The sequence below is a fragment of the Piliocolobus tephrosceles genome, chromosome 7 (assembly GCF_002776525.5).
Source record: "Piliocolobus tephrosceles isolate RC106 chromosome 7, ASM277652v3, whole genome shotgun sequence".
Classification (NCBI taxonomy): domain Eukaryota; kingdom Metazoa; phylum Chordata; class Mammalia; order Primates; family Cercopithecidae; genus Piliocolobus; species Piliocolobus tephrosceles.
Genome location: NC_045440.1, coordinates 123,785,370 through 123,811,858, shown reverse-complemented (window position 1 = coordinate 123,811,858; position 26,489 = coordinate 123,785,370). Strand labels below are relative to the sequence as shown.

Below are 26,489 nucleotides of genomic sequence, written 5' to 3'. Positions count from 1 at the left end.
TTTCATCTTCACCCTCAACATTTATCTGACCCCTAGACCTTCACCCAGCTGCCATTTCTCTAGCAATTACTCCCCAAGTTATTTGTCTTTTCTACAACGCACAAAACCTCCCCACCCTCTTGCTCACAAATCCCCAGACAAGTGCTGTCTCAACTCATCTCTTGGTCATCAAGCTTTTTTTTAGGAACCTTTACTTGGGTCTCATTGGCAGAAACTCCCACAAGCTTTGTATTTTTAAAAGATCTGGGGGCTGGGCGCGGTGGCTTAAGCCTGTAATCCCAGCACTTTGGGAGGCCGAGACGGGTGGATCACGAGGTCAGGAGATCGAGACCATCCTGGCCTACACGGTGAAACCCCGTCTCTACTAAAAAATACAAAAAAAAACTAGCCGGGCGAGATGGCGGGCGCCTGTAGTCCCAGCTACTCGGGAGGCTGAGGCAGGAGAATGGCGTAAACCCGGGAGGCGGAGCTTGCAGTGAGCCCAGATTGCTCCACTGCACTCCAGCCTGGGTGACAGAGGTAGACTCCGTCTCAAAAAAAATAAAATAAAATAAAATAAATAAATAAATAAAAGATCTGGCACTCTCTCCCACAATCCCTTAACTCAGTTACATCTGGAAAATATATATACAGATATATGTTACTAATTACCAGTATAAAGTACTTGATACCATGATGTCTCATTTTTCCAACATCATTAGGAGATGAGATTTCCCAATGTAAGTGAATTTTCTAGTTTACTATTATTTCTCCATTTCGAAATATTTAAAACTAAATAAAAAATAGTAACCATTTCTTCAAGGAATTCACTCTAAAATACATTCAGTGCATTCTTTCCTTAAGCATTGGATTGTCACTGTAACTAGGGATCCCCTCCTGATGACTCAAGGCTATTAGCAGGCACATCCATTGCTGCCTGGGCAGGTAAGATATTTCCTCATTTGCTTTTTCAGCTTCTGCCTTTGACACAGGGTCTGTCCATTATCATTTTCCCAGCTGTCATCACTTTGGCCTTGAATAATTTCCCATGTAACTCTTCCTAGCATAATTCTGATCAACTGTGAACTAAAAACTAGAGAAGTGAGCTTGTGAGGAATTATTTGCTAACCGAAAAATCCAGTCCTGAGTGGCAGCTGAAGGAATACAGTAAGGAGCCCAGAGGAAACTGAAGTAGTGTTAGGGAAGATCGTTGAGGTGCCAGAAATACAGCCACTGAGTAGGCTGGGCCTGGCTTATCAAGTTGCATGCAACTTTTTTGATTTCCTTCTAGCATATTGACAGGCAGGGCCTTGCTATTTTATGGACTTGTTTAAGCTTTGCTATGTAACCAATCCCTTGCTGACTTCTACTTCCTAGAAGTCAGTCACAAGACTCTGAGAATTCATAAGGAGAAACAAAATTGATTTTGAACACTTGATTTTTAGGGCATGCTTTAAATAAACAGATATTTACACATGATTTTTATTCTACAGTAGAATAAGATGACAAGTATCATGAGATCTTTCTTGTGTTGTGGTCAGTGAATCTTAGTAAGATTTAAGCCTTAAGTTTTCTGAAAATAATGATCTGCTCATTTATATTGTATACCTGAAATCAGAAATCTACAAAACAATTCAAGATACAGGTTATTTATAATATGTCAGTACAAAATGATTAATGTTCAATTTCTCTTTTATAATGTCTTTTTAAAGGTCCTATTTTGGCATTAAACTTAAACAGTTATATTTAACTGGTAAATTCTCTCTCACAGACACACACATAGACACACACACACATAGTTTGGGCAATATAAGACAAAATTAAATAACGTTAAAATATAGGGAGCATGACTACTGTGTCTGAAGTTGGTAGCTTCATACGCTGGTGCCCTGATGTTTTTGCCCTAATGAAAACTCTTTCAGGTCTGTGCAGATCTCAACTCCATGCCTCCTCCAGGGTGAGATTTGGATTTATCTCAGAACTAACGATGGAATTTTGGACTTAGCCAACAGAGCTTTGTTAGATATTTGCAGGGCTTCCTGGCCCAACTCCCAAACTTTCCTGAGTTAAAATGAATGTAACCCCAAGCCAATTAGCCACCTGGGGAATGTCAGCCCTGGAAGCCGGGGTGCCTTTGGGTGGGAGGGCTGGACAGCAGAGCTAGGCGAGAGCTGGGTGGGGTTGAGAGAGATAGTTCACCTCTGCTTGGCCTCAGATCTTCCTGGAACTGAACAAATTACTGGCAAAGAGAAGGGCCCACACTAGTAACCCTCTGATTAGATTACTGTGACAAAATATATAATCAGTGGGCAGAGGGGAAACATGCAAAAGTGGTGGGTATCTAAGTAAATGGGCACTGAAATACAGTGCTGTCAAAAAGCTCAAGAAAAATGAAGAAATGCGACAGGCATCATATGAAGTTTGTTCTGATGTAATTTTTGGCACAAAGTCCAAGTATAATATCATGTCAAACGTCAGAGCAAGCCTGTCCATGTGTGTGTGTTTGTACTTTGGTAAACATCCTAAGAAATAAATGAGAAGACCTTAGGCTAACCAGAAGATAATGGATGTGAAATGGATAAGAAGGAAATATTCATTTAAACCTTGCAAGTTAATAAAAATCAACACCATAAATTGTCTTTCTGAGGTAGCTTCTGAAGATGTAGTCTGGCAGCTTTCAAGTGCTGAACACTTGAGAAAAAATCCTACCCACCTGGAGAGACGAGAAAGGAATAGAAGATTTGATCTGGGCAGTCAAGTTAAATTTACGTGGGCAAACAGGCAGTTCTTGGACCGATGACACAAAGTAATTTGGCTTTTGTATCATCGATGTAGAGCTCTAGGGTAATCTGTAATGATCTCTTCGATGGGTCAGTGATGGTCATCTGTAAAGCTTATGTGTCTGCACCAAGACAATGCTTTGGAGTTTTCCTTAGTGGTACGCTCACGGGAAAAGCAAACTCTCTTCTGGATGAGAGAGTTTGTTAAGGGGAACAACTTCCGTAACCATTATATACTTACTCTGGATGAGCTGTTCACATACTTGACGTGCCACTGATCTCACCATGGCTTGAGACTGCAGGTCACCCTGGATGAAAAAAAAGCATACCCCTGACTCAGCTGTAAGCCCAGCCACATTACCAGAACTTCCAGGATGTGGATCTGACTTGCCCCATTGTTCCCATCAGGGATCTTTGGCTCCTAGCAACGGTGGATTTGACCACCACGGTGCACGCAGGGAAGGGGTAAGCAATTTGATATTCATGGTTCAAGGATCCTGGGAGTCCTTATTAGATTAACAAGCACAAGTAAGTATTTCTAGTCCCATATTCTAAAAAATTTAATAGTTTTGAAACAAACCCATATACATTTAATGCCTGATTTATAGCTCTTTAGAGCTTATAAAACACTGCACTTTCTTGAGCAGTGGCTCATTTAATACTAATAGCAACCCAGAGGAAAGATGTTAAACCCATTTTATAGCTGAATAGCCTTAAACACTTGGCCCAAGATTTCATAGAGGTAATTGGATGAGCCCAAGGCCATTGCTGTTTCTGCTATAGCCAATGGCACAATTATATTAGCAGCTGCACAATTTCTGAAAGGAGAGAGACAACCCCTAAATTAAGCTGACTTCAGTTTTGGGGCCAGTTCTTTGATTCTATGCCTGCCATTTTCTTCCTGGGTGTGAACGTTGGAGCATCAAAAAGCTCAGGAGTGCCATGCTGCCACCTGTCACTTGTATAAAGTTTATACTTTTCTGAAGCCTTTTCACATCTATTATACAATGTTCTCATCAAACCCACTTCGCAAATTATATGAGAGCGATTCTCTCCATTTTATCCTTAAAGAAATGAGCCCAAGTTCGTTGACCTGGATGGTAGCAGATATGCAACTAGAAACTAGCTCTCCTGACTCCCAGCCCACAGGGATTTTACCTTTGGAAAACGTGGCCACAGTCTAATGAATTGGGGAAAGGGAGAAACAGGTACTGGTATAATAGCAATGAATAATAATGTTAGTAAGTGACAATCCTTTATCAGGCTTATGCAATGGAAGGGGTGCAACCAGTTGGGGCCAGAAAACAGAGCCACAGGATACTTACGCGCTCTCCTCGTTCCCCCTTTGCTCCAGGGACACCCTGTATGAATGGAAAATTGTCAAATTACTTATGATATTTCACTTAGTTAAGAGTGATCGTCATGCATCTTTTCTTATTTTATTAAGACATTTTTCTTAGCACCAGTAATTCTGCAGCAAAAATCATTACACAACAACAACAGAAAATAGACAGCAACCAGTAAGCACAACAAACATAAAAGCTGTTACTCATTCTACCCCTTCGGCTTTTTTATGCAGAGACATGGTATATTTTGGTCACAAAATTTGAATCATGCAGCAATAATACTGCTTTGTAACACATATTTTCACCGAGTAGGTCCTTCGCACCTTTCCACCCTAAACGCCACTCTATGTACCGTACTCTCCTGAGGATCCTTCATAATTTATTTCACAAATCTCTGCTGAATAGTTAAATTGTTTCAGTTTTTAAAGGAATATCTCCAAAAGGATAGAAAAGACCACCTCTCAATTTAGGAATTCAAGTCAGAGATGAGATTAGTGAAATCCCACAGCTTCACTCTGATTTCTGTGCAGCACGATGCCACACAATTCTCCCTAAATCTCCCCAATATGGGAGCTCACATTTATGTGAATTCTCAATTGATTTGTTATTTTCTTATGTGGCTTAGCTACTCTTTGGCCCATAAGAAATCTTGCCATTATTAAAATGCATCTACTTTAAAAATGGCATTTTCAGGGTTTCTCCAATGAAATTATACATCTAATGAAAAACATGTGTCTTCAGAAGGATTTCATATTTTTGTTTAAACTCTGAGGCAATGTTCATTGAACAACATCTTTATAGTCTCGACTAAAAAGAGAGTGAATGGAATTTATTAATGGAATTTGCCACGTTGTCAGACTGTTTCCAGTTGTTATTTCAAACAGGTCCCAAGTCAAACTCGGTATCTTCTTCAAAATCTGTAGTCAGTGAACAGTTATCCAAATTCAAACTTCTGGTTTCATCCCATGGTGTGCAGGTAAACTGGCTTCCCAGAAAAAGAAAATGCCCTGACTTGTAGCGTTTGCTGATTTTGGAGGTTTAGTGTTTCTATCACAGCTGATTTCAAGCTACAAATGTTCTGTCACTGAAGATGGAATTGGAAAGGGAAGAGAAATGCATGATCGACTCTCCTGTGCAGATATTTAAGCAGCCCACCCTGGTTCTATCTTTTCTCCTTTCCTCCCTTGCCCTGCCATGTCTATTCAATACACACACACACACACACACACACACACACACACACACACACACACTCTCTCTCTCTCTCTCTCACAAACATACACCACATACAGAGACCCACACACTTTTTTTTTTTTTTTTTTAGATGCAGTCTCCCTCTGTCTTCCAGACTGGAGTGCAGTGGCACAATCTTGGCTCAATGCAACCTCTGGGTCCTGAGTTCAAGCGATTCTCTTGCCCCAGCCTCCTGAGTAACTGAGACTATAGGCGCACACCACCACATCTGGCTAATTTCAGTAGAGACGGGGTTTCACCATGGTGGCCAGGCTGGTTTCAAACTCTTGACCTCAAGTGATCTGCCCACTTCAGCCTCCCAAAGTGCTGGGATTACAGGAGTGAGCCACTGTGTCTGGCCAACACTTTTTTTTTTTTAAACATAATGTTAGAATCTTAGTGTTGGGTATATGGGCATGGTGTTTACTCAAAATTCTTTCAATTTTGTGTGTGTTTAAAAATTTTTTATGCTAATACTTTGGAAAGAATGTAGGACATTGGACCTGCAAGCCGGGTTAACTCTCTGAGTTTCTTTGTAAGATGAGGCCACTAAATGAAGTGATCTCTGGGGTCCCTTATCAGTCTAACATGCTGTTCTCTCATGATACGGTCATTATGCAGAAGCAGGGAGCACAAGAAACAGAAATTGATGAAAAATACGAAGTCTGGGCTTCCAAAGGAAGGATTCCAACCTCTACAGAGAGAGAAGATCCTCACAATTTGTGACCTTTATGTGAGTTCCATGAGGCAGTCTGTGTCCAGCTTGTAGACTTCTGTATCCCCAGGTCCTAGGATGGTGCATGGGAGTGGCAAATTTTCAAAAATCATGTGTTAACTGAATGAGTGAATGGATGGCTGAATTTTACTTCAAGTTTGAATGGTAAGCCAATTTGTGCTTCATTTCAACTACCCTGATTGTAAAAAAGAAAGAAGATGGCCAGGCACAGTGGCTCACGCCTATAATCCCAGCACTTTGGGAGGATTGCAAAGGCCTTGATCACAATGCAGGTGGACCATGAGGTCAGGAGTTCAAGACCAGCCTGACCAATATGGTGAAACCCCATCTCTACTAAAAATACAAAAATTAGCTGGGTGTGGTGGCGTGTGCCTGTGGTGGCACACGCCTGTAGTCCCAGCTGCTCGGGAAGCTGAGGCAGGAGAATCGCTTGAACCTGGAAGGTGTTCCATTATAACATTTTTTTGCAAAAGTAAGATTTGCATAGCACACTCCCGCCCCAGCCCAAATTCTTTTTGGAAATAAATGTACTGACTGTGCCTTCTTCCCTCATTCCTTAGGTTTCACAAATGGACAGATCTCTAAAGAGACCTGTGTGTGATGTTCCCCTTCCTGTGTCCAGGTGTTCTCATTGTTCAGTTCCCACCTATGAGTGACAACATGCGGTGTTTGGTTTTTCGTCCTTGCAATAGTTTGCTGAGAATGATGGTCTCCAGCTTCATCCATGTCCCTATAAAGGACATGAACTCATCCTTTTTTATGGCTGCATAGTATTCCATGGTGTATATGTGCCACATTTTCTTAATCCAGTCTATCATTGATGGACATTTGGGTTGGTTCCAAGTCTTGGCTATTGTGAATAGTGCTGCAATAAACATATGTGTGCATGTGTCTTTATAGCAGCATGATTTATAATCCTTTGGGTATATGACCACTAATGGGATGACTGGGTCAAATGGTATTTCTAGTTCTAGATCCTTGAGGAATTGCCACACTGTCTTCCACAATGGCTAAACTAGTTTATAGTCCCACCAACAGTGTAAAAGTGTTCCTATTTCTCTACATCATCTCCAGCACCTGTTGTTTCCTAACTTTTTAATGATCACCACTCTAATTGGTGTGAGATGGTATCTCATTGTGGTTTTGATTTGCATTTCTCTGGTGGCCAGTGATGATGAGCATTTTTTCATGCGTCTGTTGGCTGCATAAATGTCTTCTTTTGAGAAGTATCTGTTCATATCCTTTGCTCACTTTTTGATGGGGTTGTTTGTTTTTTTCTTGTGAATTTGTTTGAGTTCTTTGGAGATTCTGGATATTAGCCTTTTGTCAGATGACTAGATTGCAAAAATTTTCTCCCATTCTGTAGGTTGCCTGTTCACTCTGATGGTAGTTTCTTTTGCTGTGCAGAAGCTCTTTAGTTTAATTAGATCCCATTTGTCAATTTTGACTTTTGTTGCCATTGCTTTTTGTGTTTTAGACATGAAGTCCTTGCCCATGCCTATTTCCTGAATGGTATTGCCTAAGTTTTCTTCTAGGGTTTTTATGGTTTTAGGTCTAACATTTAAGTCTTTAATACATCTTAAATTAATTTCTGTATAAGGTGTAAGGAAGGGATCCAGTTTCAGCTTTCTACATGTGGCTAGCCAGTTTTCCCAGCACCATTTATTAAATAGGGAATCCTTTCCCCATTTCTTGTTTTTGTCAGGTTTGTCAAAGATCAGATGGTTGTAGATGTGTGGTATTATTTCTGAGGGCTCTGTTCTGTTCTGTTCCATTAGTCCATATCTCTATTTTGGTACCAGTATCATACTGTTTTGGTTACTGTAGCCTTGTAGTATAGTTTGAAGTCAGGTAGTGTTATGCCTCCAGCTTTGTTCTTTTGGCTTAGGATTGTCTTGGCAATGTGGGCTCTTTTTTGGTTCCATATGAAATTTAAAGTAGTTTTTCCCAATTCTGTGAAGAAAGTCATTGGTAGCTTGATGGGGATGGCATTGAACCTATAAATTACCTTGGGCAGTATGGCCATTTTCACGATATTGATTCTTCCTATCCTACCCATGAACATGGAATGTTCTTTCATTTGTTTGTATCCTCTTTTATTTCATTGAGATGTGGTTTGTAGTTCTCCTTGAAGAGGTCCTTCACATCCCTTGAAAGTTGGACTCCTAGGTATTTTATTCTCCTTGAAGCAATTGTGAATGGGAGTTCACTCATGACTTGGCTCTCTGTTTGTCTGTTACTGGTGTATAAGAATGCTTGTGATTTTTGCACATTGATTTTGTATCCTGAGACTTTGCTGAAGTTGGTTATCAGCTTAAGGAGATTTTGGGCAGAGATGATGGGGTTTTCTAAATACACAATCATGTCATCTGCAAACAGAGACAATTTGACTTCCTCTTTTCCTAATTGAATACCCTTTCTTTCTTTCTCCTGCCTGATTGCCCTGGCCAGAACTTCCAACACTATGTTGAATAGGAGTGGTGAGAGGGGGCATCCCTGTCTTGTGCCAGTCTTCAAAGGGAATGCTTCCAGTTTTTGCCCATTCAGTATGATATTGGCTGTGGGTTTGTCATAAATAGCTCTTATTATTTTGAGATATGTCCCATCAATACCTAATTTATTGAGAGTTTTTAGCATGAAGGGCTGCTGAATTTTGTCAAAGACCTTTTCTCCATCTATTGAGATAATCATGTGGTTTTTGTCTTTGCTTCTGTTTATATGCTAGATTATGTTTATTGATTTGTGTATGTTGAACCAGCCTTGCATCCCAGGGATGAAGTCCACTTGATCATGGTGGATAAGCTTTTTGATGTGCTGCTGGATTCAGTTTGCCAGTATTTTATTGAGGATTTTTGCATCGATGTTCATCGGGGATATTGGTCTAAAATTCTTTTTTTGTGTGTGTCTCTGTCAGGCTTTGGTATCAGGATGATGCCGACCTCATAAAATGAGTGAGGGAGGATTCCCTCTTCTTCTATTGATTGGAAAAGTTTCAGAAGGAATGGTACCAGTTCCTCCTTGTACCTCTGGTAGAATTCAGCTGTGAGTCCATCTGGTCCTGGACTTTTTTTGGTTGGTAGGCTATTAATTATTGCCTCTATTTCAGAGCCTGTTATTGGTCTATTCAGAGATTCAGCTTCTTCCTGGTTTAGTCTTGGGAGGGTGTATGTGTCAATGAATTTATCCATTTCTTCCAGATTTTCTAGTTTATTTGCGTAGAGGTGTTTATAGTATTATCTGATGGTAGTTTGCATTTCTGTGGTATTGGTGGTAATATCCCCTTTATCATTTTTTATTGCATCTATCTGATTCTTCTCTCTTTTCTTCTTTATTAGTCTTGCTAGCAGTCTATCAATTTTGTTGACCTTTTCAAAAAACCAGCTCCTGGATTCATTGGTTTTTATAAGGGTTTTTTGTGTTTCTATCTCCTTCAGTTCTGCTCTGATCTTAGTTATTTCTTGCCTTCTGCTAGCTTTGAATGTGTTTGCTCTTGCTTCTCTAGTTCTTTTAACTGTGATGTTAGGGTGTCAATTTTAGATCTTTCCTGCTTTCTCTTGTGGGCATTTAGTGCTATAAATTTCCCTCTACGTACTGCTTTAAATGTGTCTCGGAGATTCTGGTATGTTGTGTCTTTTTTCTCATTGGTTTCAAAGAACATATTTATTTCTGCCTTGATTTTGTTGTTTACCCAATAGTCATTCAGGAGCAGGTTGTTCAGTTTCCATGTAGTTGTGAAGTTTTGATTGAGTTTCTTAATCCTGAGTTCTAGCTTGATTGCACTGTGGTCTGAGAGACAGTTTGTTATAATTTCTGTTCTTTTACATTTGCTGAGGAGTGCTTTACTTCCAACTATGTGGTCAATTTTGGAATAAGTGTGGTGTGGTGCTGAGAAGAATGTATATTCTGTTGATTTGGGGTGGAAAGTTCCGTAGATGTCTATTAGGTCTGCTTGGTGCAGAGCTGAGTTCAATTCCTAGATATCCTTGTTAACTTTCTGTCTTGATCTGTCTAATGTTGATAGTGGGGAGTTAAATTCTCCCATTATTATTGTGTGGGAGTCTAAGTCTCTTTGTAGTCTCTAAGGACTTCTTTTATGAATCTGGGTGCTCCTGTACTGGGTGCAGTACTATATATTTAGGATAGTTAGCTCTTCTTGTTGAATTGATCCCTTTACCGTTATGAAATGACCTTCTTTGTCTCTTTTGATCTTTGTTGGTTCAAAGTCTGTTTTATCAGAGACTAGGATTGCAACCCCAGCCTTTTTTTGTTTTCCATTTGCTTGGTAGCTCTTCCTCCATCCCTTAATTTTGAGCCTATGTGTGTCTCTGCACGTGAGATGGGTCTCCTGAATACAGCACACTGATCCAATTTGCCAGTCTGTGTCTTTTAATTGGAGTATTTAGCCCATTTACATTTAAGGTTAATATTGTTATGTGTGAACTTGATCCTGTCATTATGATGTTAGCTGGTTATTTTACTCGTTAGCTGATGCAGTTTCTTCCTAGCATCGATGGTCTTTGCAATTTGGTATGTTTTTGCAGTGGCTGGTACCAGTTATTCCTTTCTGAGTTTAGTTCTTCCTTCAGGAGCTCTTGTAGGGCAGGCCTGGTGGTGACGAAATCTCTCAACATTTGCTTTTCTGTAAAGGATTTTATTTCTCCTTCACTTATGAAGCTTAGTTTGACTGGATATGAAATTCTGGGTTGGAAATTCTTTTCTTTAAGAATGTTGAATATTGGCCCTCACTCTCTTCTGGCTTGTAGAGTTTCTGCAGAAAGATCCGCTGTTAGTCTGATGGGCTTCTCTTTGTGGGTAACCCAACCTTTCTCTCTGGCTGCCCTTAACAGTTTTTCCTTCATTTCAACTTTGGTGAATCTGACAATTACGTGTCTTGGAGTTGCTCTTCTCGAGGAGTATCTTTGTGGCATTCTCTGTATTTCCTGAATTTGAATGTTGGCCTGCCTTGCTAGGTTGGGGAAGTTCTCCTGGATAATATCATGCAGAGTGTTTTCCAACTTGGTTCCATTCTCCCCGTCACTTTCAGGTACACCAGTCAGACATAGATTCGGTCTTTTCACATAGTCCCATATTTCTTGGAGGCTTTGTTCATTTCTTTTCACTCTTTTTTTATCTAAACTTCTCTTCTCGCTTCATTTCATTCATTTGATCTTCAATCACTAATACCCTTTCTTCCAGTTGATTGAATTGGCTACTGAAGCTCGTGCATGTGTCACGTAGTTCTCGTGCCATGATTTTCAGCTCCATCGGGTCATTTAAGGACTTCTCTACACTGGTTATTCTAGTTAGCCATTTGTCTAATCTTTTTTCAAGGTTTTTAGCTTCTCTGCGATGGGTTCGAACTTCCTCCTTTAGCTCGGAGAATTTCGATTGTCCGAAGCCTTCTTCTCTCAACTTGTCAAAGTCATTCTCCATCCAGCTTTATTCTTTTGCTGGCGAGGAGCTGTGTTCCTTTGGAGGGGGAGAGGCATTCTGATTTTTAGAATTTTCAGCTTTTCTGCTCTGTTTTTTCCCCATCTTTGTGGTTTTATCTACGTTTGGTCTTTGATGATGGTGACGTACAGATGGGGTTTTGGTGTGGATGTCCTTTCTGTTTGTTAGTTTTCCTTCTAACAGTCAGGACCCTCAGCTGCAGGTGTGTTAGAGTTTGCTGGAGGTCCACTCCAGACCCTGTTTGCCTGGGTTGTAGCAGCAGAGGCTGCAGAACAGTGAATATTGCTGAACAGCAAATGTTGCTGCCTGATTGTTCCTCTGGAAGCTTCGTCTCAGATGGGTATCTGGCAGTGTGAGGTGTCATTCTGCCCCTACTGGGGAATGCCTCCCAGTTAGGCTACTTGGGGGTCAGGGACCCACTTGAGGAGGCAGTGTGTCCATTCTCAGATCTCAAACTCCATGATGGGAGAACGACTACTCTCTTCAAAGCTGTCAGAAAGGGACATTTAAGTCTGCAGAGGTTTCTGCTGCCTTTTGATAGGCTATGCCCTGCCCCTAGAGGTGGAGTCTATAGAGGCAGGCAGGGCTCCTCCAGCTGTGGTGGGCTCCACCCACTTCAAGCTTCCTGGCCACTTTGTTTGCCTACTGAAGCCTCAGCAATGGCGGATGCCCCTCCCCCAGCCTCGCTGCCGCCTTGCAGTTTGATCTCAGACTGCTGTGCTAGCAATGATCGAGGCTCCGTGGGCATGGGACCCTCTGAGCCAGGTGCAGGATATAATCTCCTGGTGTGCTGTTTGCTAAGACCGTTGGACAAGTGCAGTATTAGGGTGGGAGTGATCTGATTTTCCAGGTGCCATCTGTTACTACTTCCCTTGGCTAGGAAACAGAATTACCTGACCCCCTGCGCTTCCCAGGTGAGGCAATGCCTTGCCCTTCTTCAGCTCATGCTCCGTGGGCTGTACCCACTGTCCTGCCCACACTGTCCAACAAGCCCCAATAAGATGAAACCAGTACCTCAATTGGAAATGCAAAAATCACCCGTCTTCTGTGTTGCTCACGCTTGGAGCTGTAGCCTGGACCTGTTCCTATTTGGCCATCTTGGAACCGCCCCTAATTCATTTAATTCTTATAACACTCCTATATGATTAACTTATTTAGTGCTTATAATACTCCTATAAGATTAACCCATTCATTCTTTATAACAATCCTATATTATTCCCATTTTCCACATATGGAAAATGAGGCACTAAGAGGTCATGTCACTTGCTCAAGGCCATGCAATAAGGAAGTGAAAAAACTGGGGACCTGAACCAAAACTGTGGGCTCCAGAATCCATGCACATCCCGAGTATACTCTACCACTCTGTTGAAAGAGAACTCTGTTCAGCAATTCTGCTAGCTCGTATCTTCTATTCCAGGGAAGATAATATTTTCTCAATTAAAATAAAGCAAAACAAGCAAACATACCATGCCTAAAGCCTAACTCTAGTAATTCAGAACTAGGTTGCAGCTCGAGTCATTTTTTTAAAAATCTGTTTTATCTTGAATAACTTTATTTCTGCACCAATACATTTTTTGACAATTTTCCTGCTATTCTTGCTATCATTTATTAAACTGGCTTGTTTGAAAATGTTTTAAATCTAGAGAACGCAATTATAGTGCAAACCTGATTGACATGGTAAATGGAGAGCATCAGCTGTTGGCACCTTTTGGTATGTAGGGATGGATGTGTTTAATTGGGCTTGAAATTCCTCAAACTCAGTCTCATGATGCTGGTTATTAAGTAGCCAAAGGGTGCAGCTGGGCGGTCTCAGTGAAAGATCTTTTTAATGAAATATCTGTATGGCAAGAAATTTTTTTATTCCAACTTTTCTGACATCGTTCCTTTGATTTTTACAAATTAAAACAAAAACAAAATAAAAATTCCTGAGCAAGTGAAGGCCCATAACTCCACCAAAGCATGCTTTGAGGGAAAACACATATTCCCTGCAGATGTAGGCAGGAAAAAGTGGCACACTTTCCTTTAATTTTAGGAGCACTTGAAATGTAAAGAAAAGAAAAAAATACAGTGGCTACATTCATAGATTCACCGAATTTTAGTGCTGGAAGGAAGAGGAACGATCTTGTGGTTCAGGTACCACATATTAAAGATGTCTGTTAAACTAAATCAAAACATCTTAGGCTGGCTTGAAATGTCTTCCATGACCTGACCCCTAATCTATAAGAATATTCTTCTAGTAGGCCTCTAACATGCCTTTGAACATCAGCCTAACTAGAATATAAACGTACCTCCTTTTTTTTTTTTTTTTTTTTTTGAGACAGAGTCTTGCTTTGTCTTCCAGGCTGGAGTGCAGTGGTATGATCTTGGCTCATTGCAACCTCCGCCTCCCGGGTTTAAGCGATTCTCATGTCTCAGCTTCTTGGGTAGCTGGGATTACAAGCACCCACCACTGCGCCCAGTTAATTTATTTTTGTATTTCTTTTTTAGCAGAGACGAGATTTCACCATGTTGGCCAGGGTGGTCTCAAACTCCTGACCTCAAATGATTCGCCTGCCTTGGCCTCCCAAAGTGCTGGGATTACATGCATAAGTCACCCCACCCAGCCTTCTTTTTTTCTTTTAATAAATACATATTAAGTACTCTCTATGTGTTAGACACTGAACTGGGGTCTAGGACTCTACACAGGAGTATGATAAAATTTCTGTCCTTAAGGAATTTCCTTTTAGTGGAGAGACAAACATCAAGAGTTGAAATGCAGTACCTAACAGCCTGCAAAGGGAGGGGTGGCTTTACACGGGAGATGAGAAGCCTTAAAGAAGGATTTGCCGGGAGCTCACCAAGTGGTAAAAAAGAATGCAGCCCAGTAAGGCAAATGAGCATCCCAAAGAGCATCCTGTAAGTTGTTAGCATCCCCAAAGACAAACGTGTGAAATGGTATGGCATATATTTTGGGAACTTTAAATAATGTATGAGTGAATCCAAGTGAAGGGAGGATGGTAATCCAAGTTGGAAAGGAAAGTAGGGGCCCATCCTAAAGGGCCACGAGCTCTGTGCTGAACAATTGGGCTCTTTCCTCCAGGGATAAGGAGGAGATTCAAGCCAGACAGCGACATGTGGGGGTTGCACTAAAAGATGTTCTGGCAGCTGAGGAATGGACTAGAACAGGGCTAAAGCAGAGGCCGGGGGGCCAATGAGAGCCTCTCGGGATAGTCTTTGGGAGCAGTGAGCAGGGCCTGAAACAAAACTGCGGTAGTCGTGATGGAACTAGAGAAAGAATGGAAAAATAGTAAAAGGTACAGAGACAGGGGTGCTCTGTGTTTGCCTTATGTTTTTCTGCAACTGTCACCTAAGTGATGCGATCTTTCTGTCTCTGTGGGTGGGAATCCTACCCGTATTCTAAGATCTCATCAAAATGGTCCCTCCTTCTGAAGCCGCTACTCCTACCCCTCAGCTTAGGGGTCTCTCTCTTAATGGAGCTTTCAGAGCAACTTCCTTGTCTTTCCCTTAAGGCATTTCACACTTTCTGCCCTTTATTACAGCTTCGTATATAAAAACATCATTCTCTCTGGATTTCTCAACACTATGGAAAAACGTCTTGAGATCTTTTGTACCCCTCACGACCACTCCCCACCATTTAATCTTATATGGATTGTGCTCACTCCCTAAATATTTTAAATGAATGAATTAGGAAACTGACATTCTGAAAGGCTAGATGATTTGTGCAAGTGATGTGGCTTACAGCGACTTTGAGTCATGTCAGGGCTACATCAGGAACCCAGGTATCCTGACTTCTAATGCAAAGCTCCTTCAGTGATGTAACCCTGGACCTGTCTACCTGGCTGAACACATGGCCCCAGCAGTAAGCAGCTCCTTCTTTCGTGTGCTTTATCACTCTCTAACAACTGCAGAGGAGGAACTGTACCTAAGCCAATGCTCGAAACTTAGATAGAAATTAGGACCTCAGTAGCAGCAATGTACATTCTGCCCTAGGGAGCCGGCAGCTGGAAGCAGAGCACACAAAAGCAAGCGTTTCTGGCACCCACTGTAGGAAACATGTTGCTATTTTCAGTGGTGCAGCCTGTCCCTCTTGGTCCCTTTCCCTCATGCCTTCCTAGACAGATATCCATGGGAAATCAATTAAGGCCTTAACACCATGACACAGAGCCTGCTGTCACAGTCATGCCAGTCTGGCAGGCAGCAAGCATCTGGGAGCCAGTGTGTCCAAAAAAGTCTGGGCTGGACAGTTCAGAAAGCAACTTGCTTTTGAGAGGAAATCCCCAAGCCAACTGTGGTATCCCTACCCGATGCTTATAGGCCAAATGGTTTCTGCCTCTGATCAAAGTGCCAATGGCACAAAGACCCCTCCTGCTGCTATCAAGGGCCCCTTTCTGCTGATTTATAATGACAACCACATTATGAACAAGTGTTTTATTTATGGGAAAATTTTATTGGCATTTCTGTAGATACTATGTTTGGAGTCTAATCCAGAGCCACCAAAGGCCAGGTGAGTGAGCAGGGTGCTATCATAGTTCCTCAAAGATTCCAGGTCTCACTGTAGCTCTCCACGCTCCATGTCAACTCTCCCATAGCTCTCAGAGCCTGCATTTCTTTCCTTCCCTCTTTCCTATTCCCTCCCTCTTGGGTCAGGATCAGTCTATACCTTGCTTTTTCCTAGGCTGGCTTAGGAGAAACCAGTTCTAGGAGATGCTAGTAAGAATAAGAACCTCATGCACAAATACATTTATTGTCTAACCAAATTAAACTAGTTTTGAGTGTTTTCTAATTTCACTTTGGGATGCCTCAAAGCTTTTGATGTCCTAAAACTTCCCATGAATTTCCGAGAAACAGATTAGGCAAGCAGTTTCTGTGCATGAGGCTTATACAGCTAGTTAGGGTCAGGTCAGGGCCACTTCTTTGACCAGGACCACTTGCTATCTGGCACTGTGGATATATTCTAAAACTCTGGTTCCCAGGAGCACATTCTGGAAAGCAGACTGAAGCCAAATACCAGAGAGTATGTTTTTAAGTTTCTTTTCTGGTATGATACAGCTTCGAATCAAATGAAGAGATAAGCTTGCAGTGTGAAGACAGTTGTGTGTGTGCGTACGTGTGTGTGTGTGTGTGTGTGTGCATGCATTTTTTCATGTGCTCACACATGTGGGTTTCAGTGTATGTTTCTAGGTGCAGGATCACACTTGGCAACATGTTTCTGAATTAAAAAAAGATATGTGAAGATAAAGCAATCAGATTTTCTTCTGTGACCCACTACTAGGTTGATATAAAAAGACGAGATCTAAAGGTATTTTGAATGACATTGTAATTGGAATAAAGATGCAGCTGTATAAAGTGATTACTAAGGATAGCATTTATTTGGATGTGCAAATTAGGATGTATTTGCTAAAATCAAGATGCTTATTTATGTGCATATCCTGTATGGGTTTGTGTACCTACATAAGTCTCACGTGAGTCATGGTCCAGAAAAGGATTCTGAGGATGAAATAATTTTATTAAAATGAGTTTCAGGAATAAGAGGAACAAGACTATCTGGGTTGCTAGAGGAAGAGAGGCCACTTTCTGAATGAGAACCAACATTTCTGTTACATCTTGTTTACTATGGTAGGCAGAAGAAAAGCCCCCTCAAACTTCTTTGCCCTAATCCCCAGAACCTGTGAATATGTTACCTAATGTGGCAAAAGGGAATTTGCAAATGTGACTTAGTTAAGGATTTGGGAATTATCTAGGGAGATTATCTATGATTAGCCTGAATGTAATCACGTAAGTCCCGAAGAGAACCTTTCCTGGCTGTGGTCAGAGAGAAGTGACTATGGCAGAAAAAGGCCAGAGAGATGCAACATTGCTGGCTTTGAAGATGCAGGTGGACTGTGAGCCAAGGACTTTAGCAGCTAGAAAAGGCCAGGAAAGAGATTCTTTCCTCTAGCCTCCAGAAAGGAAATACTGACACCTTCCCTTTAACTCAGTGAGATCTGTGCCAGACTTCTGACCTGCGAAACTGTAAGATAACAAATTTGTGTTGTTTTAAGCCACTGAGATTGTGGCAATTTGTTAAGTGATAACATGAATCTAATTCACTAGATGCTTCCATCCTCATCCATTGGATTTCACTGCTGCACACATTCTTAGTGCATTTGCAGTGGTACACATCTTTGCATTTTTCAATGTTTTAGTTTATGGATGCAGACTTAGCAATTCACAGATAAATATCAGAATGCTGACTAACATCTAAACCTAGAAGGAACAACTTGCATGTCACCAGAAGATGCCAAGCATGTCTCCAGAGGCCATGTAATACAATGACCTCATTTTACAAATGAAGAAACAGGCCCAGATGTGTTCATTTGTTTTTCTTCCACCTTATCCCTTCCCCTTCCATTGATCACATTTAAACACCAACCTAAGAGACTAGAAGAACAAAAACCAAAGTTAAAGAGTTCTGTTCATTATGTTTTCACTTATAACACCTCTCACTTATGTGTGACTGTGTTTTAATGGGAAATTCTGTCTTGTAGAATTTAGAAGAGAAAAATCTAATCTCACGTTCATTAAACTTTGAATTTCCCAAGCTTTGTATTTTTCCCTTTGGGAACCCGGCTTGATTAACACATAGCTGTTGTGCCCAATCTCTGGAGAGATGATATTGAGTTTACTTAGCCAAATGCAGAATAGCAAGCAATAGAAACATAAGCAAAAGCATGACAGATTATTCCCTGTTAGCACCATTTATCTTTAGCCATGACATATGCACAATCTGATCTTCATCTTTATCCTAGAAACTTTTCCAATTTCCTTTATGAATTTCCATAGAGAACAGTGCTGAATAAACACTTCTGACTAGCAGAGAGGCTGGTAAATTTAAACACATAAATAATCGTGATGACTGGGCATACATTCTGAGCGACTACGGCTGCATACTCACGGGTGGTCCCAGGGCGCCTTGCGGTCCCATGCTTCCTGTGATTCCTGGGACTCCAGGGGCCCCAGGGATGCCCTAGAAGAGAGGTAGGAAAATGGAACAAAGTCAGGAATCACATATTCTCATCAATGACAGCCAGCTTTTAAGCAAGCGTAACAAATACACACCATGATAGCTTCCCTCCCCCTCATCACCGGGACCTCATTCCTGTTCCCAATTCCCAAAAATGGAGGGAAGACTTTTTATTAGTCTCCTCACTATACGTCAGGTGTGGTTCTTTCAAATTCAAGCCTTACTTGTGATTTACTAAAAGCTAAATCAATGCAGGTGATCTTCTGGCAAAATGACTCTGAGATAGAATAATCGGGCAATAGGGATACATTATCTTTCTACGAAGTTTTAGGAAGAGTTCTCTCCCAAGGGATGAGTTGTTACACTAGAGTGAAGGTGGCTGCCGAGTAAAATATCTGGCAAAAGAAAACCTCTCAAAGGAAATGAAATGCTTTAAAACAGAGTGTGTCCCAGTAGTTTCTGGAAAGGCTTACTATTGGCCCTGGTGGTCCTGGAGGTCCCGAAGATCCATCCTTTCCTGGAAGGCCCTGGTGAAAAGAAACACAGTGTGTCAGCTAAGCAGATGCTTTACACGGCTTTCAGAATGGGCTCATCTAATTCCTTTTCATGTTTGGGGGTCAAGTCCTGCTGCTTGCTCTGGACTACCAAGGATTCACTGCCTTTAAACTCTTCATGGAAATTGTTTTTGGCAAGGTGTTTGTGTCTGTTGGCTCCATTAAATTGTTCAGTGCAAGAATTTTAGGTGTAAGAAATGCCACTTACAAACTTAAACAGGAACTTGCTTCCAAAAAGTGCTTTTACTAAACTAAGCATAGCAAATGGGAAGAGGATCCATTCTTGGTCATTAATGAGCAGATGAAAAGATGAATTAGTGGTTTTTATGACCTAAGAGAGTCTTGGGCAGGGAATCTCTATCAGAGGGATCTGTCTTTCATTAGGAGTACTGCAATATCTGAAAGTCTGCAACTTCAGGAGTAAGCTGGAGGAGATTTGGGAGGATTTCCTATGGCAGTGACTGAGCTTTGACTACCGGGCAGATTTACTGTCATCGTGGGCTTACAAATGAGCACGTGTTTGCGCCTCATTCCCTGGTGGAAGGATTTAAGGCAGAAAGCAAGTGATGTTCTTTTAAAAAAACTTCCTAAATTATAGAATATATATGTATGTGTGTTATTTTTATGTTAAGTGTTAAAAAAACTATTAGAGCTGGGATGACTTACTCCTAAATGTTTATAGCTCTTAATTGTGAATGCTGGCCTTTCCAAAGCTGTTAATTTAAGACAGAATCTTCAATCTAAATTTTATCATATTCACAAAATTTCATAAAGTATTTTTCCAAACACTACCTGTTACTATAGGGAGAAACTGAATTTTCACCACGGAATTGATGTCCCATTGGAATAATTATTTTCCATCTCAAACCAACTCAAACCTCTCCTGGCATCTCTGCAGACTCTCCCAACTCCCTTTCTGACATTCTTGCCACTTTTCCAGTGAGCCGTCTTTTCCACTTATTTTACCATGAAAATCCATCTTTTTTTTTTTTTCCTTTTTGAGACAGGGTTTTGTTCTTCTTGCCCAGGCTGGAGTGCAATGGCGCAATCTCAGCTCACCACAACCTCCCCATCCCAGGTTCAAGCGATTCTCCTGCCTCAGCCTCCGAAGTAGCTGGGATGACAGGCATGCGCCACCACGCCCAGCTAATTTTGTATTTTTAGTAGAGATGGGGTTTCTCCATGTTGGTCAGACTCGTCTCAATCTCCCGACCTCAGGTGATCCGCCTGCCTCAGCCTCCCAAAGTGCTGGGATTACAGGCATGAGCCACCGCACTCAGCAGAAAATGCATCTTTTAGGTCTGTCCAGACTCACATTATGTCTCCCTACCTCAAGGTGTCAAATAAAAGACAGCAGTGATAAGGCTGAGGGAGAGGAAATGGTGTGCGAGTTAGGAGAGTGTGAGAGGTGGTGTCAAGGCAGGGTGATATGGTTTGGCTGTGTCCCCACCCAAATCTCATCTTAAATTGTAGCTCCAATAATTCCCACATGTCATGAGAGGGACATGGTGGGAGGTAATTGAATCATAGGGGTGAGTCTTTCCCATGATGTTCTCATGATAGTGAACAAGTCTCACGAGATCTGATGGCTTTATAAATGGGGTTCCCCTGCACACGCTCTCTTGCCTGCTGTCATTTAAGACATCATTTTCCTCCTCCTTTGCCTTCTACCATGATTGTGAGGTCTCCCCAGCCATGGGAAACTCTAAGTCAAACTCTAAGCCTCTTTCTTTTATAAATTACCCAGTCTCGGGTATGTCTTTATTAGCAGCATGAGAAGAATAATACACAGGGGTAGGACGAGTGTGGAGGAGAACCACTGGTCAGCAAGGCCCTTCGCCACACTCAACCTCAGAATGCTAGCGAGTCAGAAACCAGATAAGGCAGAGGATGCACGGGCTCACCAATATTTGTGATTTTCCTCTCCTGCCTAAGCACATTGCTTAGCTCTTTTGCACTCTCTCTGCAATAACGCTGGAGCCACATGGCTGAGTTCTGGCCAATGAAAAGGAGCTAGTTTCAGGGGGCTAGTATGAGTTTTAGCTCATAAAAATTTCCAGTGGGTGATTCTATGCTTTATTTTCTCACCCTGGAGCAACCTTAAAGCCCAAATGTTGAAGATAAGAGTGTTCCAAGATGAAAAGACCCTGAGTTCCTAAACGACTGTGTGGAGCAGAGACTCCCTATCCACCACTCCTCCACCCACCCTTGCTGACAGCTCTGGATTGTGAACAAGTAATCAACTTTCATTCTATTTCATTTTATTGCATTAAACCACTGAGAGTTTAGGGTTGTTTATTATAATTGCTGTCCAATCCTGATACATAAGTTAGTATTTTTATTTTTACTACTACTTATATTCTTGCGCTTCAGTCAGAAATATTAGTCTTGATAAACCCTGATACAGATTACATTATACACACATACACAGGTCCTTACACCTGCTAACTAACCAATAAAAATTAATGCTGATATCAGTTGAAATAAACGATTTTATTTTATTTTTTTGAGACAGTCTTACTCTGCCACCCAGGTTGGAGTACAGTGGCACAATCATGACTCACCTCTGCCTTGACCTCCTGGGTGCAAGTGATTCACCCACCTCAGCCTCCCACGTGGCTGGGACTATAGCCATGTGCTACTATGCCACCCGTATGATTCAATTACCTCCCACTGCGTCCCTCTCAGGACATGTGGAAATTATTGGAGCTACAATTTAAGATGAGATTTGGGTGGGGACACAGCCAAAACATACTAATTTTTGTATGTGTTGTAGAGATGGGGTTTTGTCACATCACTTAGGCTGGTCTCGGACTCCTAGGCTCAAGTAATCTGCACGCCTTAACTCTCCAAAATGCTGGGATTAAAGGCATGAGCATTGCACCCAGTCAACAAATTATTTTAAATGGAGTTTAAATGTAGCATGTCCAGGAAGAAGGACAAACATCAATCAAAATATGTGATGGATGAACAGGACATTAGAACTCATCCATTTCAACTCCTTCATATTACAAGTGAGAAAACCGGGGGCCAAGAGAGAGTTGAAAGAAAACCTAACTAATTTTTTAAAATAAGTTTATAATAATATATTCTTATTTCTGAGATGAAGTTCTTAGAAAAATGGACCCTGGGCACACATTCACTAACTTAAGGAGACACTTTCAAAAAATCATCTTTTGCTTCCTGCTTTGAAACTCTTCCAGCACCGGATAGGGAGTGAACATGCACCCATGTGTGAGCCCACAGAGGACCTGTGGCCAACGCAACCACCCAGCAACCGAAACTGCAGTGTTACTGCAGGAGTTCTCCCCGAGTCACTGCCAGGCTGTGTCCAGAGGGGAAACATTCCAAAAACAAGTGAGGGGAAACTTTTCCACAGAAGGAGGCAAGCTGCAGAAAAGAAACTGCAGAAAATTGCATTGTTCCAAGAGAGAACAGCAGGAAATAACACATTTATTCCCCTCTCCCAATCAGATGAGAAGGAGTTTAAAAAACAACAATCTGTCAGTGTTCTCATCTATGACAATGGAAGGGTACTCTTGTGAAGGGGTTTGAATTCTCTTGATTTATGGCATGATGTGCATATCATCTGGAAGGATGAATGAAATGTTGCTCCTACATATGAGCTTAATTTGGTGAAAGGGCTAGTGTTTCAGTGTGACCAAACCAAAAGTGGAGGCTGCAGCTGGGTGTGGTGGCTCACGCCTGTAATCCCAGCACGTTGGGAGGCTGAGGCAAAAGGATCACTTGAGCCAGGAGTTCAAGACTAGCCTGGGCAACACAGAGACACCGCTATCTCTACCAAAAAAAAAAAAAAATTAAAATCAAAAAGATAATAGCTCCATATGGTGGCTTGTGCCTGTAGTCCCAGCTACACTGGAGGATTGCTTGAGCCCAGAAGGTTGAAACTTCAGTGAGCTGTGATCACACCACTGCACTCCAGTTTGGGTGACAGAATGAGACCCTGTCTCAAAAAATAAATAAATAAAGCAGAGACTGGATAAGACGTTTGTTTGCTTTAAGTTCTACCTAAAGAGTATCCTCAAAAGTTGGAATTTCTTCTTTTTCTTCTTCTTTTGAGGGCAGAAAATTATGTTTTATTCACTGCTACATTCCTAAAACTTTCTTAACACATTGCTGACACAAAATAGGTACTGCACGTGACCAGGTGCAGTGGCTCATGCCTGTAATCCCAGCTCTTTGGGAGACTGAGGTGGGCAGATGACCTGAGGTCAGGAGTTCGAGACCAGCCTGGCCAACATGGTGAAACCCTGTCTCTACTAAAAATACAAAACTTAGCCAGGTGTGGTGGCTCATGCCTGTAATCCCAGCTACTTGGGAGGCTGAGGCATGAGAATCACTTGGACCTGGGAGGTGGAGGTTGCAGTGAGCCAAGATTGCACCATTGCATTCCAGTGGGTGAGAAAGCAAGACTCCATCTCAAAAAAAAAAAAAAAAAAAAAAAGGTACTGCACTAATAAATACTTAATTTGAATAAAATTGAGACTCCTTCTCTACTTATCATGTTGAATAAGGAAGCGTGAATCACAGGTAGAATGAGTCTGGAAATGCATAGGGTGAGGGGAATGTTGGTGTCATTCTCCTTGCTCTTGAACCATCTGCAAGCATGTCGAAAAGACATCAGGAGTCATCCTACTCTCAGAAGCTGAAATTTCATTTTAGTAAAAGCTTAGGGTTAGGATCCTAGAAGCAGACCCAGATCCTTGTGTATTTGACTTATTGCAGGAGTGTTCTTGGAAGAAACCCGTAAGGTAGTGAAGGAAGTTGGGTAGCGACAGGGAAGAGGTTAGGTAGAGTAGTGAGTTATCTAAACTTCTGCCTGATCCCATGGGGAGCTCTGGAGTGTGAATTACACATCAGAGTTGACTCACAGTAAGAGTCTATGAACCAAATCAGTTAGTCATTGACTGAGGGCCAAAATAACATTTCCAAGGGCAATTTTCTGGAGAAGGGGACAATTATGAGTTGTTATCAGTCAGCACCATAGCAGCTGGTGATGTAGTTCACCTGCCAGGTAAAGGGGATCCAATCAGGGCACCAGCAGCATCCACTACAATGCATTTTATTCTGGCACTTTTTTTCATGAACAACTAAACACTTTTAGATATAATGGTTCAAGAACAAAGAACAAATTTGTTCAAGAACAAAGGTGGGTTTTGTTTTTGTTTTTATTTTTTGTTTTTTTTGTTTTTGTTTTTGTTTTTAAGATTACTATAAGTTATCTGTTTGCATTATCTCAAATTAAATTTTTCTTATAAATTGTGATAACTAAAAGGATATCAGCCTTAATACCATTAAAAAACACAAAGCCATTTCTCCTAAAATTTCTTCTTAACCCTAGAAAATTAAAGATCTTCACATTTTCCATCTCAAAATAGTTTTATTTTTAAACTCTTAAATGACACCAGTAAACCTACCTTTGAAAGATTTTTTATTTGCAAGCCTTGCATTTGTCATATTACCCAGAAATATCTGTACAGGTACCACATGCTGGGGTTCTGCTAGGCTCTAGGTAAACAATGATGAACAAGACAGCCGCTCTTCTGAGAGTTTACAGTTTTGAGGATAGTCAAACAATGAGAAGGAACCAACAGTGTGTTATACTGAGAGACTATAGAGTTCCAGTGGGAACATGTAGGAAGCGCACCTAACCCAGGCTTGGGGACAGAGACATTTTCACAGAAGAGGTGGAATTTAAGTCAAGTCATCAGAACGGTTGGGTCCATGGCATGAGTCTCCCTGTTCACACACCACTGCATGTTACAGCTCTCACTGGCAAGCCAGTCAACTCTTAAAAGGGCAGGGTTCAGGCCCTTCTTCTCACATCTTCATTTCAGGGTAAGCAGCAGTAGCAGAAGCTTTTTATATAAAAGCAATAAACTTGGTGAAAAGAAAAATTTTGTAAGGTATCTGCATTTTGTAGGGTAGATTAATGGGCAAATTCTAGCTTTGTCATTCAGCTTAACTATAATCAAAGCTCATTGAATGGTCTTCAACTATTGACAGCTAAAAAAGTGCTTGCATGTCCCCAAACCTTTCTATATCTATAAATTTTCCATTTTACACCAGGGAGCTAATCTAAGAAGATGTGTGTTTAGGGATTAAGCATCCTCATATAAAACAGAGCACTTGGCCAGGTGCGGTGGCTCATGCCTGTAATCCTAGCACTTTGGGAGGCCGAGGAGGGTGGATCACTGGAGGTCAGGGGTTCGGGACCAGCCTGACCAACATGGCGAAGCCCCATCTCTACTAAAAATACAAAAACTAGCCAGGCATGGTAGCTCACACCTGTAAGCCCAGATACTCAAATGGCCGAGGCAGGAGAATCGCTTGAAGCCAGGGGGTGGAGGTTGCAGTGAGCCAAGATCACACCACTGCACTCCTGCCTGGGCGACAGAGTGAGACTCTGTCTCAAAAACAAACAAACAAACAGCAGAACATTTAATTAAGCAATGTACAGTGAATATTAGGAGATAGAAGGTTAAACAATAAGCATAATATGTGAATTCACTTAGGCTGACTTTTTTTTTAAATGCATGAAATCAGTCACCCACAGACAGGGATTTTTTAAAATAACATGAATAGCTCTAGGCATTTTTCCTTTTTAATATTCCTACCTCAAAATATTAATATGCACCCATAGTCCACATTAAAAATAATTCTTGCTATAAAAACTTGAAAGGATTTTTATAATTTGCTTTTAAAAACATTTACCTATGAGCAACTTATTAAGTTAAGGTTGGCTATGATTTATCAGCAAAAGTATACCTAACCCACAATTTGCTTTCAAAATCACTAACGTTTGAATAAACACTAAATTTAACTATGGCTGAAATTGGCAAAGCATATTGCTATACAGACATTTAATTAAACATTTCTTAATTTCCATTTTTGCAGTTTTCTTTTCCATACTGTAGAACAAATATATGTGCTTTTTTGCAAGTTTCTAAACATTTTTCGGTAGGCTCTTTATAAGTCTGTAGTTTCTAAGTGCTGTGCCTATGGTCTCTCAAAAACTGACCTGCCCATAGTGTTGCAATTGAAAATCAAGTCAGAAGGGAGAATACTTGTTTCCGTAGCCAGCAGAAATACTGCCTAGAACTAGTGACTCGATTATAATATTCTTCATTCATTCATTCTTTGAAGCAGACAATGGTAGGTCATGATGCTAACCTTAAGATTCTGGCCAATTGTTAAGGTCATTCAACTGACGCTATACCCTCGGGTAGAGTGGGGTCTCTGAGCAGCCGGCAACAGATGAATTTGTTGAAAGGGGCCAGGCTCAAGCAGTCAGGGTTAGAGAAATGCTTCTTGAAGAAATCCCCGTTGCACCATTTCAACCCTGTGGCATGCTCTGGACTCCTGTAAGCAGACTCGTGTGGCAGC

At 41.3% G+C, this 26,489-nt stretch overlaps 1 protein-coding gene across 1 annotated transcript in view; it reads right to left on the bottom strand.

The window, feature by feature from the left end:
- Positions 1 to 26,489, bottom strand: part of COL14A1 (collagen type XIV alpha 1 chain) — a 250,092-nt gene that overhangs the window by 23,911 nt on the left and 199,692 nt on the right. Inside the window, exons 41-44 of the mRNA XM_023223077.1 lie at positions 19,002 to 19,055; positions 18,460 to 18,531; positions 4,085 to 4,120; positions 3,001 to 3,067 (exon numbers count right to left, since the gene is read on the bottom strand). Of these exons, the coding sequence (XP_023078845.1) occupies positions 3,001 to 3,067; positions 4,085 to 4,120; positions 18,460 to 18,531; positions 19,002 to 19,055 (229 nt within the window). The remainder of the gene's footprint in view (positions 1 to 3,000; positions 3,068 to 4,084; positions 4,121 to 18,459; positions 18,532 to 19,001; positions 19,056 to 26,489) is intronic.